Raw genomic sequence first — 15,303 nt, 5'->3', positions numbered from 1 at the left:
GAGAGATGTAGTAACAAGAAACAAAGCTGTTTTATATTACCAGTTACCTGAAACAAACCACAAGTACAGTGTACAATAAGGACCAACTGAATGAGGCAGTGCAATCTTTAAGGTTCTGACTCAATATTTGGGAAGAAGGAATTGCTCTGTCCTGACATCTTGATGTGCATTACCGTAAATGACTTAGTGGAATGGCAGAATGGTTCCTTAATCAAGGCCATAGCCAGCCACATGTCCTGTCTTCATAGACCACCAATTCTAGCTTCTTAAAATATGTTATGTATTCTATCTGTTGTATATTTTGAGCTAGCAATTTGCGTTGTATTACCTTGACAATTCCTATATCATTATGAGATGATCCTTTGATCGATATAGATAAACAATTACATAAACAAATAAATTATGCACTTGAAAGCAAATAGTCTGTGCAGTTAAATAGAGACATACACAAATACAATAAGTGAAATAGGGACGATTATTCTCTACACAGGATGCAGCTCAAATTAACCAGAAAACAATACATAATTCCTGTGCACATTTTACTGTGTAAATTACCACTCAAAACTAAAGGCATTAAAACTACATCTGTTATCATACATAAATCACCTCTACATAGCCTAAAAGAAAACCAAGAAGCTTAACAGTAGTAAGGATCTCCTTCAAAAAAAGAAATTATTAAGACATATTTATATCCATGTTATGTTATGAGATGAATACAACACAATATCACAAGTTTACTCCATAAAAAGGAAGTATAAATATACAATGTATGTACTTTCTCGTTATACAAGAATGATCCTTCTGATTGTTGTTCTTTTAGGTTTGCTCCAAGTGCCTTAAACAGACGTGATGCTACAACGTAAGGCAGCCAGAGAACAAGATTAGTGCACATTGTGTAAACTGCAGACTTCAAAGGGCATTACTGTGAAATTTGGGTGAATTAGCGTGGGCATCAAAGTGTAATTATTCGTGTTATCGTCTTATCCAGCTTCCGTTGAGGAAATCTCGGATCGATGTTGGGTATTCGTCTAAGGAAGATAATAGATTTGACTAAATTAAAATAGTTTCTGTTATATCTATAAATATAACAGAAATCATGTATGCCATGACAACTTCTATGCGATGGAAAATATCTACAGATGAATTAAGAAATAAATAAAAGTGTATCAGACTTAGAACGAGAAATAATAAATATCGTTACCGGTTGTACGCAACACTAATTTTTTTTCCTACAAAAGTGTCACATTTGCCCACTGCGAAGTTAATCAATTTCTACACTAATCCTAGATACTTAAATGTTCGCCGGGACACCTAGAAACAATAATAATGGTTTATTTAAGCAGGCTAGTTGCGTTTGTTTATTCACAACATATGCAGTCTGACACAATGTTGCCAATAACACCTCAACACAAAACCCGCGACATTCCTAAAACACTCTATGATTATCAATATTTGGAACTTTCTGGAAGTAGAATATCCATTGAAAACATCTCTTAGGTCTCTCATTAGTTATTGCTGTCCTGTATACAAACTGCGAGCGTGTTTAAAACACAAGCTACATTGACACCATGAAGCGTCTTGCACTTTTGAAACAGCGAGTGCTTTAGATAACGCTTACAGTTGCGACAACGTCTCAGTTCATTAGCATTGCTGAACATCTATATAAATTGACTCACAAACGAACCTCATTTGCTTCTTTTCCAGAAATCGGGACGTCGTTTGTGTTATTACAAGAAAATTAGTACATTACTCATTGATTTCAGTAAAGTAGAAATTCTTTCCAAAAAACAAAACAATCGTGTATGTTGGTAGCACTGTAGAAACACAAACAACAGACGAATAATTTTTGTTCTCTACAAAATGTCAATTTTGTTTATTGTGATTTAGCGGTTTTTGTTACGATGCATGTAGAATGGAAATATTGGTGTCGTCTGTGTGCTAGTGCTGATGGGAATGCAACTGTTGTGTTCAAGAGTAAGGATCGTCTTCTGCCAGACAAAATTTTTAAGTATTTGTCTATATTGGTAAGTAAAGGCGCCTATAGTATGTACCATAAACTTTACGGCAGCGGAATATTCGATGTAAATTGTGAACTGTAATTCGTAATGTCTTGTTTTCATTGAATGATTTTGAAACTGTGAGCTGATACTAAGTCTGAATATATTTACCGTACTAATGTGAGGTTATACAATCGTGAAAGAAATGGTCCAGTGTAAGAAGCCTCAAATGTTATTGTTCGGCAAACCTTTATTTTCAGATTGAGACTCAAGATGTGTTACCACAGTCAGTATGTGAAAGCTGTGTGAAAAAGATTGGTTCATTTGATCGGTACGCAGATCAGTGTCTTCGTGTACAAAGTATGTTTAAAACTATGATTGAGGAAGCGGACGGCGCTGATGCCAAAGCCGGCTTCGTTAGTCAAGGATCCCCGAATGAAACTCAAGCTGTTTTGCCGTCCCACGATGTGAGTATAAATATGGACTCAGATCATCTTCGTGTGCCGGTATGTAAGTAGCCTATTATGCATCCTCTTCTTTGGCACCACGTCCAGCGTGTAATAAACAACAATTTTACTGCAGTCTTTAGGCTACAGAAAAAAAATCCTTCGAGCCATGGCAGGTACAGGAAAAAAAAAAAAAAAAAAAAAAAAAAAAACAATCATGCAGACTTCGCTTCAAGGTCTTTGCTCTTACAACTGCTCCTGGCCTCTATATCTAAGTTTTCTAAACTAAACCCACAACTTTTTGTGAAAAACCTGTTTAAGCATTGATTATGAAACGAGAGACAAATATCAGTATATGTTACCAACTCATAGGCCAAATGGGTATAAGGCTGAGAAATAAAATCTGTGAAAAATTTAAAAATCACTAACCAGAAGAATTTTGACTTCATTTAAAAAAGTACCTATCAAGTAAATATTATTACAGTGTAGAGGAATTTATGAGCAATTGTCGCAAATAATTATGCCTGATGTTTAATTTTATTCTGTTTCATGCTAGGAAGTACTTAAGTAACTATGTATTCTTAATTTTGCTTTACAATAGACTGAAACCAACTTTTTTTGGCAATTTTGTTATTCGATTATGAAAATCTATGTGACAGCCGTTGACACCATCCCATGATTAAAATTGTAATATTAAAAATTAAATGGTTGGTGTGTTTTCTGTACACTGAAATGCATCATGAAATTTTCAGAAAAGTCCACTTCATACAGATATAGGCTACATTGAAACAATATGAATTAGAATTTAGATAAAATATGGAATGCAGTGGCAATCATGCAAGAGAAGTATATTTTTCATGGATTGCATTAATCTTGCTTTGACAGTCACATATTTCTCTGTGAATTAGAATAAAACAGAACATCTACTAGGAGCTGTAGCTGTAATGCAGATTTGCAAAGAGATCATATGTCACTTTTTGATCAGTCGTTGAATTAATACGCACCAAGTAATTGTTGCTATGGAATTGTAGTGATATACCTGTAATGACAGTTGTTACTGGTTTTGCTCCATCAGGAAGGGTGCTTTGCTCTTCTTGTTCGTGGTGTTAATTATTGAGAGATAAAATCAGACCAACTCATCTGCTGTAAGAAGAGTTGGTACCTTATTGTTTAACCATTATTTATTTTCAGGCTGAGAATTGAAGTGTATTACCACATTCTATTTGTGAAACTGAATGAAAAATTAATCAAAAATATATTGCCTCTAACCTCTAGTTACAAGCCCAGTTCACTCACCATTTGATTAAAGAGAATTAAATAAATAGCCTACAGTGCAGTAATGAATCATTTTGTCACAGCATAACTTTAACTGCCTTTCAGTTTGACTGCTTGAAAATCTGATCTACAACAAAAGCTCTGTACGATCTCACAAATGACGCCCTGGTTGAACTTGACAACTAAAACTATTCTGTTGATATATTCTGTGACATGACCAAAGTTTTAGACTTTGTAAATATTCTATCTGTGAAAGTAAAATGTTATGTTAGCAATGACAACCATCTGACAGAAATCAGAGGATCACATTGACTAATCTCACCACAGGAATAATACTATACACAGAATGATGGAATATAAAATGTGGTACCCCTCAAGGTTTCACATTCTTGTTACATCTTTCTTTATAATATAATCTGAAATTGAATACAAATAGAGATTTGATGATTATAATGTCTGTGTTTATATGTTGTTTGTATCTTCACAGTACAATGCATTTTAGATATGCTTGTATGCCTGAAGAAATAGTCACTGTGAAAACAGGGGTAAACATTGCAAAAAGATTAGCATTCTGCAACTATGCATCGACATCAGCTGTTTGTGACATTAAAATTTGTGCCGAACTGGGGCACAAACTATGATTTCCTGCTTATCACAAGTGCTCGCACAGATTGTGATTCACACACAGGATGACAAACATTATACTGCCGTGTTAGCCCATCAAGTGATGAGTATATCATTGATGATTACAATATCTGTACATATACTGTGTTTGTATCTTCACAATGAATGTATGTCTGAAGGACATTGTATTGTGAAGATACAAACACTGTATAAGTAGAGATACTGTTCCCATCAGTGCTGTACCCACCTCTTCATGGGCTATTTGTCTCACTGTGAGAGAATCGTGGATTGTGCAAGCACAAAGGTTGTGATGTCGTGATAAATGGAAGTTTGGATCTTTCCTGGAGGCATGCTTGGATAGCCAGAACGGTTAAGGCAACTGCTCTTGATAAGTGTGAAATCTGCATTCGTGTCCTGGCCTTTCACAAATTTTCATGTGTCATAAACAGCTGATATCTTAAAATAGCCACAGAATGCAAATTTCTTTTGTGATAAATAATATACTTTATTCATCTCAGAGTATCTGTACAACCAGTCAGTATCATCAACAGTTAATAAAAATAAAATACTGGTAGCCCGTGGATGGGATAATAACAGTATTATGAAAAGGACAGCTGTTCATCATATAGAGGAGTTGTTGAGCCACAGACAGGCACAACAAAAAAAGTGCTACACATTTATGTTTTCGGCCAGCAGGCCTTCTTCCAAAAAAAAAAAAAAAAAAAAAAAAAACAACAACACACACACACATTCACAACTTATACACGCATGACCATTTTCCCTAGCCCGAGACAGTGGTCATATGTGTGTGTTGTTCATGTGTGAATGAATGTGTGTCTTCAGCCAAAGATAACAGTCATGCATTTGTGAATTGTGCTTCTGTGTGTGTGTGTGTGTGTGTGTGTGTGTGTTTGTGTGTTTGTTATCTGACTTGGAAAGATGACAGTGATTGATTAGTTTCATGTTCCATGGATCATTTAGCACGAAAACAAATTGTAGTGATGTGAAATGCGTCATTATACATTCACATCACAAATTAGTTTGTAAATATGGCTAAGTGCTGAATATTTTAAGAATTTTAGTTTTTGAAATGTACATGTGATTTTGTAATTCTTACGCTCTGCCTTTTACACATTGAAATTCTTCTGCAGAATAGGAGGAGTTGTCAAGGAGAAACTTTTTCAGATTGTTTCATCATCTGTCAGACATTTTATATCGCGGGGTATGTGTTCAGAAATTTTCATTGCAGCATTGTGCGTCCCTTTTTGTGTTAAAGATAACCTTAATGTTTGGTAAAGAATGTCATTTGCCATTCTGGTTCTGTAATTATATACACCATTGTTCCTTGTGAACTGCAGTGGACTATTTACCATGAATTTCATAAGGTAATAAATATACTGTGAAGCAGTAGTCAGAATGCCCACCGCCTGTTACAGATGTGTACAAGTTGACCGTGGACGATCATCACATATTATTCTTACAGCATGTTCTTGAATGACATAGATTTTGCTTCTAAAGGTTGACTGACCCCATAACACTATTACATGTGACATTATTGAATAAAAATATGCAAAATATGTCAACTTACCGTTTTGTTTCTTGCCAAGACTTGTAATTATTCTAAGTGTCAATGTGGCTGAAATAAGTTGTTAAGTTCCACACAGGGCTTTTTCCAGTTTAAATTCTCGTTAATATGGACTCCTAAGAATTTTGAAGTTTCCAGCCTGTTTATTATTTCCTCTGCTGTAACTCTGTACATATTACATGGATAAGCTCTAGGCCTCCAATGCTCAACACTTCAAATACTCTGTCGATGACATCTGTGCGGGCCGGCCAGCAGAGGCCAACTGCAGTGGGCCACATGACTTGTGGACACAACATGGCATCCGTCACACTGTCTACCATAGTCATCCTCTTTATAAGTGCAGTGCAGCTGGCGCTGTCATATTGTGTTTTTACGTATTATCAGCAACTACTTATCTCAGTACCTGTACTGTTTCTATTTTTGTGTCTGTGCCCTCAACCGTTGTTTGCTTGTATGTGAAAGAACAACAACTTTTGTTCATTGTGGCTATGAGATGATAAAATTTGCTGTTTCCTTTGGGGAAGAGGGTTTCCCAGGGGTCAGTACTGGGGCCACTCCTGTTCCTTATTTATATAAATGATATGTCCTCTAGTATTACAGGTGATTCTAAAATATGTCTGTTTGCTGATGACACTAGTTGGTAGTAAAGGCTTTTGTGTGCAATATTGGCACTCCTTCAAACGATGCAGTTCATGACGTAAGTTCATCCCCCTGCGGCCCAGGGGTTAGAATAGGCCCGAGATATTCCTGCCTGTTGTAAGAGATGACTAAAAGGAGTCTCTCACCTTTCGGCCTTTATGTGATGGTCCCCTGTAAGGTTTGACCTCCATTTTTAAAAATTTTCTGGAATAGCGAGCCAATTGGGGAAGGGCGCCGTACATGGTGCATCATGTCCATTGTGAATTGAGATCTTTAGCCCACTTTCTTGTCTGAAGGACACCTTCCTGGGTGCGTTTTCCACCATGCAGTATGCAGTGTCGCTTTCTGTGTCGACGATGACCATGGACTCCTTTGCACCTGATATCCAGCACGGTAGCCAGTCCATTGTGGTGGTCCCCCCTTACCACACAGGGATCGCTCTGCTGATGCCTGCGCAACTCCCCACATATGCCAAGGGGTAGATGCCCATCCCCCTGGGGCACCGGGACTCCCGCTAATGGCCATCCTGCCAGGTGGCCGTTGCTACGGCTGGGTGGCGCCTGTGGGGAGGGCCCCTGGTTGTAGTGGGTGGCATCGGGGTGGATGACACGCGGTGAAGCATAGTCCATCACCTATTGGTGGTGGTGAAACACAAGCAGCCCCAAAGTGTTCACGAGCTCAATTCAGCGCACGGAAGTGCTACCCGAAGTCGTTCCCCTCTCTGGCCACATCATGGGAGGAATGTCAGGCTAAGGATAGCAGCAGATCTTATTCGCCCTGGTAGCTAGTATGTTCAAGAGCTGATGGGGAATCTTTCATGACAATGAAGCCGTAGTTTTTTGTTGAGCATTTAGAGGACAAGTTTGGGGAGATGGAGGGCTTGTCCAAAATGAGATTTGGGTCAGTCTTGATCAAAAAAGCATCCTCTCCCCAATCAAGGACGTTACTCACTTTTGACAAGCTGGAGGATGTTTCTGTAACCATCACACCCCACGCACCCTATAAGAGTGTAAATATGATCAAGAGTATCATATTTCAGTCTGACAATGGAGTTGAGTGCAAATTTAGAGCGGCCAGGTGTACATTTTGTCCGGCGTGTCTACGGGGGTCCGAGGGATAATCAGATTGTCACTGGTGCCATCATCTTGGCCTTCAAGGGTGATACATTGCCTGAGAAGGTCAAGGTGATGGTCTACCACTGTGGTGTAAAGCCCTATATCCCTCCCCTGATGTGGTGCTTTAAGTACTGGAAGTTCGGCCATGTGTCTTTCTGCTGTACTTCAAGCGTCAAATGTCAAGGTTGTGGACGCCCATCACATCCCAATACTGCATGTGCCCTGCCTCCCATCAGTGTCAACTGTGCGGAGAGCACCTTTTGCCTTGCTCGCCAGACTGAAGGATTCTCCAGAAAGAAAGGAAAATCAAGTAGTACAAGACCCTGGACCGACTGACCTACACTGAGGCTAAGAGAAAATTTGAATGCCTCCATCCTGTACGTCTGACATCATCTTACGCCGCTGCTACAACAGTTCTGGCACCATCAGCTCCGCCAACCCCAGTCACCTACCAGAGCCGGAAGACTACACGTGCCCCCTTATTGATAGGGGGCATTTCCCTCCTTGTTGCTCCTGCACCACCTACTTCGGGAGCAACAACCCCCCCCCCCCCCCCCTCCCAACCATCAGGGATGTCGGTCCCCACTTCTAAGCCCGAGAAGAGTAAGTCTTCTTCAGCTTCTCTTGCTAGGAATGGGTCCTATGGGTCACTCCTTTCCCAGGTTTCTGCTTGTGGGAAAGATGACACCCACCAGTGGCTGAAGATCTCAAAAGCAGCTGGTTGTAGGGCTTCACGCTCACCCACTTTGCTTGAGCCTCTGCATTGGAGAATTACTCCCCCAGCCTGTCGCACTCTCAAACGGCGGCTGGAAGGGAAAGTCCTCTCATTCACTACGTGCCACAGTGAATCCTATAACGCCCCATTTACAGAGTGGGAGCTCCTCAGTGCCCTCGCACATTGCCCTGACACTGCTCCTGGGCCAGATCGGATCCACAGTCAGATGATTAAACATTTCTCATCTGACTACAAGTGACATATCTTCATCATCTTCAACTGGATCTGGCGTGATGGCGTCTTTCTGCCGCAATGTGGCAGGAGAGCACCGCCATTCTGGTGCTCAAACCCAGTAAAAACCCGCTTGATGCTGATAGCTATCGGCCCATCAGCCTCACCAACGTTCTTCATAAGCTGCTGGAATGTATGGTGTATCGGCGGTTGGGTTGGGTCCTGGAGTCACGTGGCCTACTGGCTCCATGTCAGGGTGGCTTTTGCCAAGGTCGCTCTACCACTGATAATCTTGTGTCCCTCGAGTCTGCCATCCGAACAGCCTTTTCCAGACGCCAACACCTGGTTGCCATCTTTTTTGACTTATGTAAAGCATATGGAATGATCTGGCAACATCATGTCCTTGCCACATTGTATGAGTGGGGTCTCCGAGGCCCACTCCTGATTTTTTATCCAAAACCTCCTGTCGCTCCATACTGTCCATGTCCTAGTTGATGCCTCCCATAGTTGTATCCATATCCAGGAGAATGGAGTCCCACAGGGCTCTGTATTGAGTGTCTCTCTATTTTTAGTGACCATTAACAGTCTAGCAGCAGCTGTTGGGCCCTCCGTCTCATCTTCTCTGTATGCAGACGACTTCTGCATTTCATACTGCTGCTCCAGTACTGGTGTTGCTGAGCGGCACCTACAGGGAGCCATCCATAAGGTGCAGTCATGGGCTCTAGCCCATGGCTTCCAGTTTTCAGCCGCAAAGTCGCGTGTCACGCACTTCTGTCGGTGTCATACCGTTCATCCGGACGCAGAACTTTACCTTCATGATGATCCACTCACTGTAGTGGAGGCATATCGATTCTTAGGACTGGTTTTCGATGCCCAATTGACGTGGCTTCCTCATCATCATCAGCTTAAGTGGAATTGCTGGCAGCACCTCAATGCCCTCCGTTGCCTGAGCAACACCAATTGGGGTGCAGATCACTCTACGCTGCTGCAGTTCTACAGAGCCCTTGTCCAATGCTGAAAGTGTGGTTTATGATTCGCTCAGCGTTGCATTTAGTCAACCCTGTGCACCATTGCGGGGTTCGGCTAGTGACTGGAGCTTTTAGGACAAGTCTGGTGACCAGTGTACTAGTGGAGGCTGGAGTCCCTCCATTGCAGATCAGATGTGCACAGCTGTTCACCAGTTACGCTTCACACATTCGTAGTTCTCCTGAGCATCCGAATTACCGTCTCCTTTTCCCGCCCGCGGCGGTCCATCTCCCACATCGGCGGCCCAGATCGAGGCTAATGATTGTGGTCCCTTCTCTCCGAACTGGACTCTTTCCCTTTACCACCTCTACTTGGTCCGTTCATGTATGTGTCCATGATGTACTCCTCGGCTGCAGCTTCATCTGGACCTTTTGCTTGGCTCTAAGGACTCAGTTAACCCCGGCGCTCTCCGCTGTCACTTCCACTCGTCTTGACGTGTTCCGGGGCTCTGATGTGGTTTACACTGATGGCTCGGTGGCTGATGGTCATGTAGGCTTTGCATATTTTCATGGAGGACATATTGAACAGCACTCCTTGCCAGAAGGCTGCAGTGTTTTCACTGCAGAGCTGGTGGCCATATCTCATGCTCATGAGCACATCCTCTCATGCCCTGGTGCATCATTTCTCCTGTGCTGACTCATTGAACAGCCTACAAGCTATCGACCAGTGCAACCCTCACCATCCTCTGGTAGTGTCCATCCAGGAGTCCATCCCTGCATCCCTGGAACGGTCCTGTCATTCAGTGGTGTTTGTGTGGACCCCAGGACACATCAGAATCCCTGGCAATGAACTTGCCGACAGGCTGGCCAAACAGGGGACGCAGAAACGGCTTCTGGAGATGGACATCTCCAAAGTTGACCTGTGCTCTGTCTTACGCCGCAGGGTTTTCAGGCTTTGGTAGACGGAATGGCATAACAGTATGCACAACAAGCTGCGTGTCATTAAGGAGACAACGAGTGTGTGGAAGACTTCCATGCGGTCCTCTCGCAGGGAATCAGTTGTCCTTTGCCAGCTCTGCATTGGCCATATGTGGCTAATGCATGGTTACCTACTCCATCGTGAGGACCCACCTCTGTATCGCTGTGGCTCCCAAATGACAGTCGTCCACCTCTTGCTGGACTGCCCACTTTTAGCCGCTCTTCGGCGGACTTTTAACTTTTCCCAGCTCCCTGCCTTCGGTGTTGGGCAATGATGCCTCAGCAGCAGCTTTAGATTTATGTTTTATCCGTTAGAGTGGGGTTTATACTTCAATGTAGGTTTTAGGGTATTTCCTTTGTCCCTCTGTGTCCTCCACCTTAGTGCTTTTAGGGTAGAAATTTTAATGTGTTGCAGAGTGGCTGGCTCTTCCTTTTTATTCTCGTGGTCGGCCAGCCACTGTAATCTGCTTTCTTGTTTTACTCTCTTCTGTTTCTAGGGTCTCTCTGTTGTTTTCTTGTCCTCTTTTGTTCCTTATAGTGTTCATTGCCTTTCCTTTGTTCTTGTGGTTTTTCCTTTCTTTTCATTTTGTGTTATATGTCTTGTCCGTTTTATTCCCACACTTGTGGCATTGTTTTATTAGGAACAATGGACCAATGACCTTGTAGTGTGGTCCCTTTCCCCTCTTTTAAACCAACCATCCAACATAAGTTTATGGCTTGTAGAAAATAAACTAATGCTAAATCATAATATACCTCAGTTTTTACAGTTTCTGACATAGAGTTCAACAAAACCCAACCTTTTAATTTCACAGTGTGGGCATATGATTAATGAAACTGAGCAGTTCAAATTTCTTGCTGTTCAGATAGATAGTAAACTGTTGTGGAAAGGCCATGTTCAGGATCTTGTTCAAAGACTCAATGCTGTACTATTTGTACAGTATCTGAAGAAAGTGATAGTTCGACACAAAAAGTAGTCTACTTTGCTTATTTTCATTCACTTGTGATTTATGGTATTATATTTTGGAGTAACTCTTCCCATTGTAAATGGATATTTTTGGCTCAGAAATGGGCAGTTCGGGTAATAAGTGGTGTAAGTTCACGAATTTCTTGTCGACCCCTGTTCACTATTACGGTATATTGGTAATTTTTACTTATGGACCGTCTGACAGCAACTGAATAAAACACAATTTTAGTGCCATACGCATTTCGCCTTTATTTTCTGCAAGGCATCATCAGTGGCAGGTTGCATGGACAATTTCTTACATATTACGCTCCTGTTGCATTTTTGTTGTTGTTCCTCTTATGAATGCCAATTTGCGGTTTTTTCCCCACATTCCACAGCACTATGAACTGAATGCTTGTTTTAATGCAATGTTTTGGTTTCTGTTGCATTAAAACAAGCATTCAGTTCATAGTGCATTGTTCCCATCTACTAGCACCTGCAATCATCCTAGCTACTTTCACATCCGTAACCGTAACCGTAATCTGAATCCACCCAGCTTTCGCTCCCATACAACAAATTTGGTTGAAAGATTGAACAGTGCACAGATAACTTAGTTTTGGTACTGACTTCCTTCTTGCAGAAGAGAGTAGATCGCAGCTGAGCGCTCACTGGATTAGCTTTGCAACACCTCACTTCCAGTTCTTTCACTATGTTGCCATCCTGTGAGAATATGCGTCCTAAGTACTTGAAACTGTCCACCTGTTCTAACTTTGTTCCTCCTATTTGACACTCGATCCGTTTATACCTGTTTCCCACTGACATTACTTTCGTTTTGGAGATGCAAATCTTCACACCATAGTCCTTACATTTCTGATCTAGCTCTGAAATATTACTTTGCAAACTTTCAATCGAATCTGCCATCACAACTAAGTCATCCGCATATGCGAGACTGCTTATTTTGTGTTCACATATCTTAATCTCACCCAGCCAGTGTATTGTTTTTAATATATGATCCATAAATAATATGAACAACAGTGGAGATAGGTTGCGGCTTTGTCTTATCCCTGACACTACTCTGAACCATGAACTCAATTTACTGTCAATTCTAACTGCTGCCTGACTATCTATGTAAAGACCTTTAATTGCTTGCAAAAGTTTGCCTCCTATTCCATAATCTCGTAGAAGAGACAATAACTTCCCCCTAGGAACCCGGTCATATGCCTTTTCTAGATCTATACGGCAAAGACTACCAAATCCACTGGTTAGTCCCTCAACCGTTAGGGGTAAAACTCAATGGGATTCGAGGCAAGTAAGGCTAGCAACCTGCTTCCCTGGTACTTTAAATATGATGCTGGCAACAATCAGAGCAAAATGCCTCGGACCTTTGGAGGTGATGGAGTCCCACCTCTAATTGACAAACCAGGGACTCCTAAGATATGACTCGGCAAACGAATGGTAACGAGATGGGGAGCTATTAATATCAATGGGGGCTACTCTGGGAAGAAAGTAGAGCTGGCAGAGGCTGCAAGTAAGATGGGGTTGGACGTTTTAGCTGTTAGAGACATTCGGGTAAGGGGTGAGAAAGAAGAGGAAGTGGGAGAATACAAGATCTACCTGTCAGGAGTCAAAGCAGGGAATGGAACCCAGCGTAGTTGCAGTAAGGTATGTAAATGAACGACTGATGTGGATAGATTTGACAGTGTCTAGCAAGAAAATTAGGATTGTATCAGTATATTCGCATTGTGAAGGGACAGATCAAGATAAGATGGATAGTTTTTATGATGCACTCAGTGATGTAGTTGTTAGAGTAAAGGACAAGGACAGTGTTCTGCTCATGGGTGATTTTAATGCCAGGATTGGAAGTCGGACAGAAGGGTATGAAAAGGTTATGGGTAAATTTGGAGAGGATATGGAGGCCAACAGGAACGTGAAACAACTCTTGGATTTCTGTGCCAGTATGGGCTGAGTAATCACAAACTCCTTTTTTAAACCTAAGAACATTCATCCGTATACTTGGGAAGGCAGGGGAACCAGATCTGTCATTGACTATATAATAACAGATCAGGAATTCAGGAAGGCTGTGAGGGACACACATGTATTCAGGGGATTCTTTGAAGACACTGATCACTATTTAATCTGCAGTGAAATTGATATTGTGAGGCCGAAAGTGCAGGAGGTCAGGTCCATATGTAGGAGGATAAGAGTGGAGAAACTTCGGAGGATAAGAGTGGAGAAACTTCAGGATAAGGAAATCAGGCACAAGTACATAACAGTGATCTTCGAAAGGTACCAGTTAGTTGAAAGTAGTCAATTACAGTCATTGGAAAAGGAATGGACAATGTACAGGTACACAGCACTAGAGGTGGCTTAAGAATGCCTTGGAACAGTAGTGTGTAAAGGTAGGATGAAGCAAACAGCTTGGTGGAATGACACAGTCAAGGCAGCCTGTAAAAGGAAAAAGAAGGCGTATCAAAAATGGCTACATACTAGAACTCAGGTAGACAGAGAAAGTTATGTTGAAGAAAGAAACAAAGCCAAACAGATAATTGCAGCATCCAAGAAGAAATCTTGGGAAGACTTTGGAAACAGGTTGGAGACTTTGGGTCAAGCTGCTGGAAAACCATTCTGGAGTGTAATTAGCAGTCTTCGAAAGGGAGGTAAGAAGGAAATGACAAGTATTTTGGACAGGTCAGGAAAACTGCTGGTGAATCCTGTTGATGCCTTGGGCAGATGGAGGGAATATTTGGTAGAGTTGCTCAATGTAGGTGGAAATACGATCAGTAATGGTTCAGATTTCGATGTACAATGGGATAGGAATGATGATGGAAATAGGATCACATTTGAGGAAGTGGAGAAAATGGTCAATAGATTGCAGTGCAATAAACGGCTAGGATGGATGAAATTAAGTCCGAACTCATCAAATACAGTGGAATGTCAGGTCTTAAATGGCTACACAGGATAATTGAAATGGCGTGGGAGTCGGGACAGGTTCCATCAGGCTGGACGAAAGTAGTAATCACACCAATCTTTAAATATGGAAACAGAAAAGATTGTAACAACTACAGAGGTATCTCTTTAATCAGCGTTGTGGGTAAAATCTTCTCTGGTATTGTTGAAAGGATAGTGCTAGTATTAGTTGAGGACAAATTGGATGAAAATCAGTGTGGGTTTAGGCCTCTTAGAGGTTGTCAGGACCATATATTTAGCTTACGGCAAATAATGGAGAAGTGTTACCAGAAGGCTTATGCACAACGAATTATAAAATGTTTCAACTGTTCAGAGTGTAAAGCAATTTCTACCCCAACGTTGAAAGTTACAGATGTTTCACAGTCAGGGAAAGATGACACGGTAAAACAGTCTTTTCCATACAGAGAAGCAGTTGGAGCATTAATGTATCTGACGCTTGGTGCAAGACCAGACCTAGCCTTCAGTATAAGTGTTCTGTCAAGATCTTTCGAGAATCCCACCAAGAAGACATATTAAGAGTAAAGAGGGTTTTTTGTTATGTATCAGTAACAACTGAATATGGAATCACATACAAATCAAGAGGAAAGAGCACAACTCTGGAATGCCACAGTGATGCAGATTTTGGAGGCTGCTCAAAACCAGGCAGATCAACATCTGGGGCAGTCATGAACTGCGCAGTAGGGGTGATATCACGGCTAAGTCAGCGACAAACCATGGTAGGAACATCTACAACTGAAGCTGAACTAGTTGCTGCAAATGAAGCTGTCAATGAGATTATTTGGTTAACTCGTCTATTCGGAGAAACAACAAGACTATCTGAAAT

General features: G+C 41.6%; 1 protein-coding gene across 1 annotated transcript in view; it reads left to right on the top strand.

The window, feature by feature from the left end:
* Positions 1-1,892: 1,892 nt before the first annotated feature.
* The window catches only part of LOC126418187 (zinc finger and BTB domain-containing protein 17-like), a 73,414-nt gene continuing 60,003 nt past the window's right edge, over positions 1,893-15,303 (top strand). Inside the window, exons 1-2 of the mRNA XM_050085174.1 lie at positions 1,893-2,024; positions 2,258-2,464. Coding sequence (XP_049941131.1) covers positions 1,902-2,024; positions 2,258-2,464 — 330 coding nt within the window. The 5' untranslated portion in view covers positions 1,893-1,901. The remainder of the gene's footprint in view (positions 2,025-2,257; positions 2,465-15,303) is intronic.

Source organism: Schistocerca serialis, chromosome 1 (genome assembly GCF_023864345.2).
Source record: "Schistocerca serialis cubense isolate TAMUIC-IGC-003099 chromosome 1, iqSchSeri2.2, whole genome shotgun sequence".
Lineage (NCBI taxonomy): Eukaryota > Metazoa > Arthropoda > Insecta > Orthoptera > Acrididae > Schistocerca > Schistocerca serialis.
The sequence above is the reverse complement of the archived record's forward strand: the minus strand, read 5'-3'. Positions and strand labels throughout refer to the sequence as shown.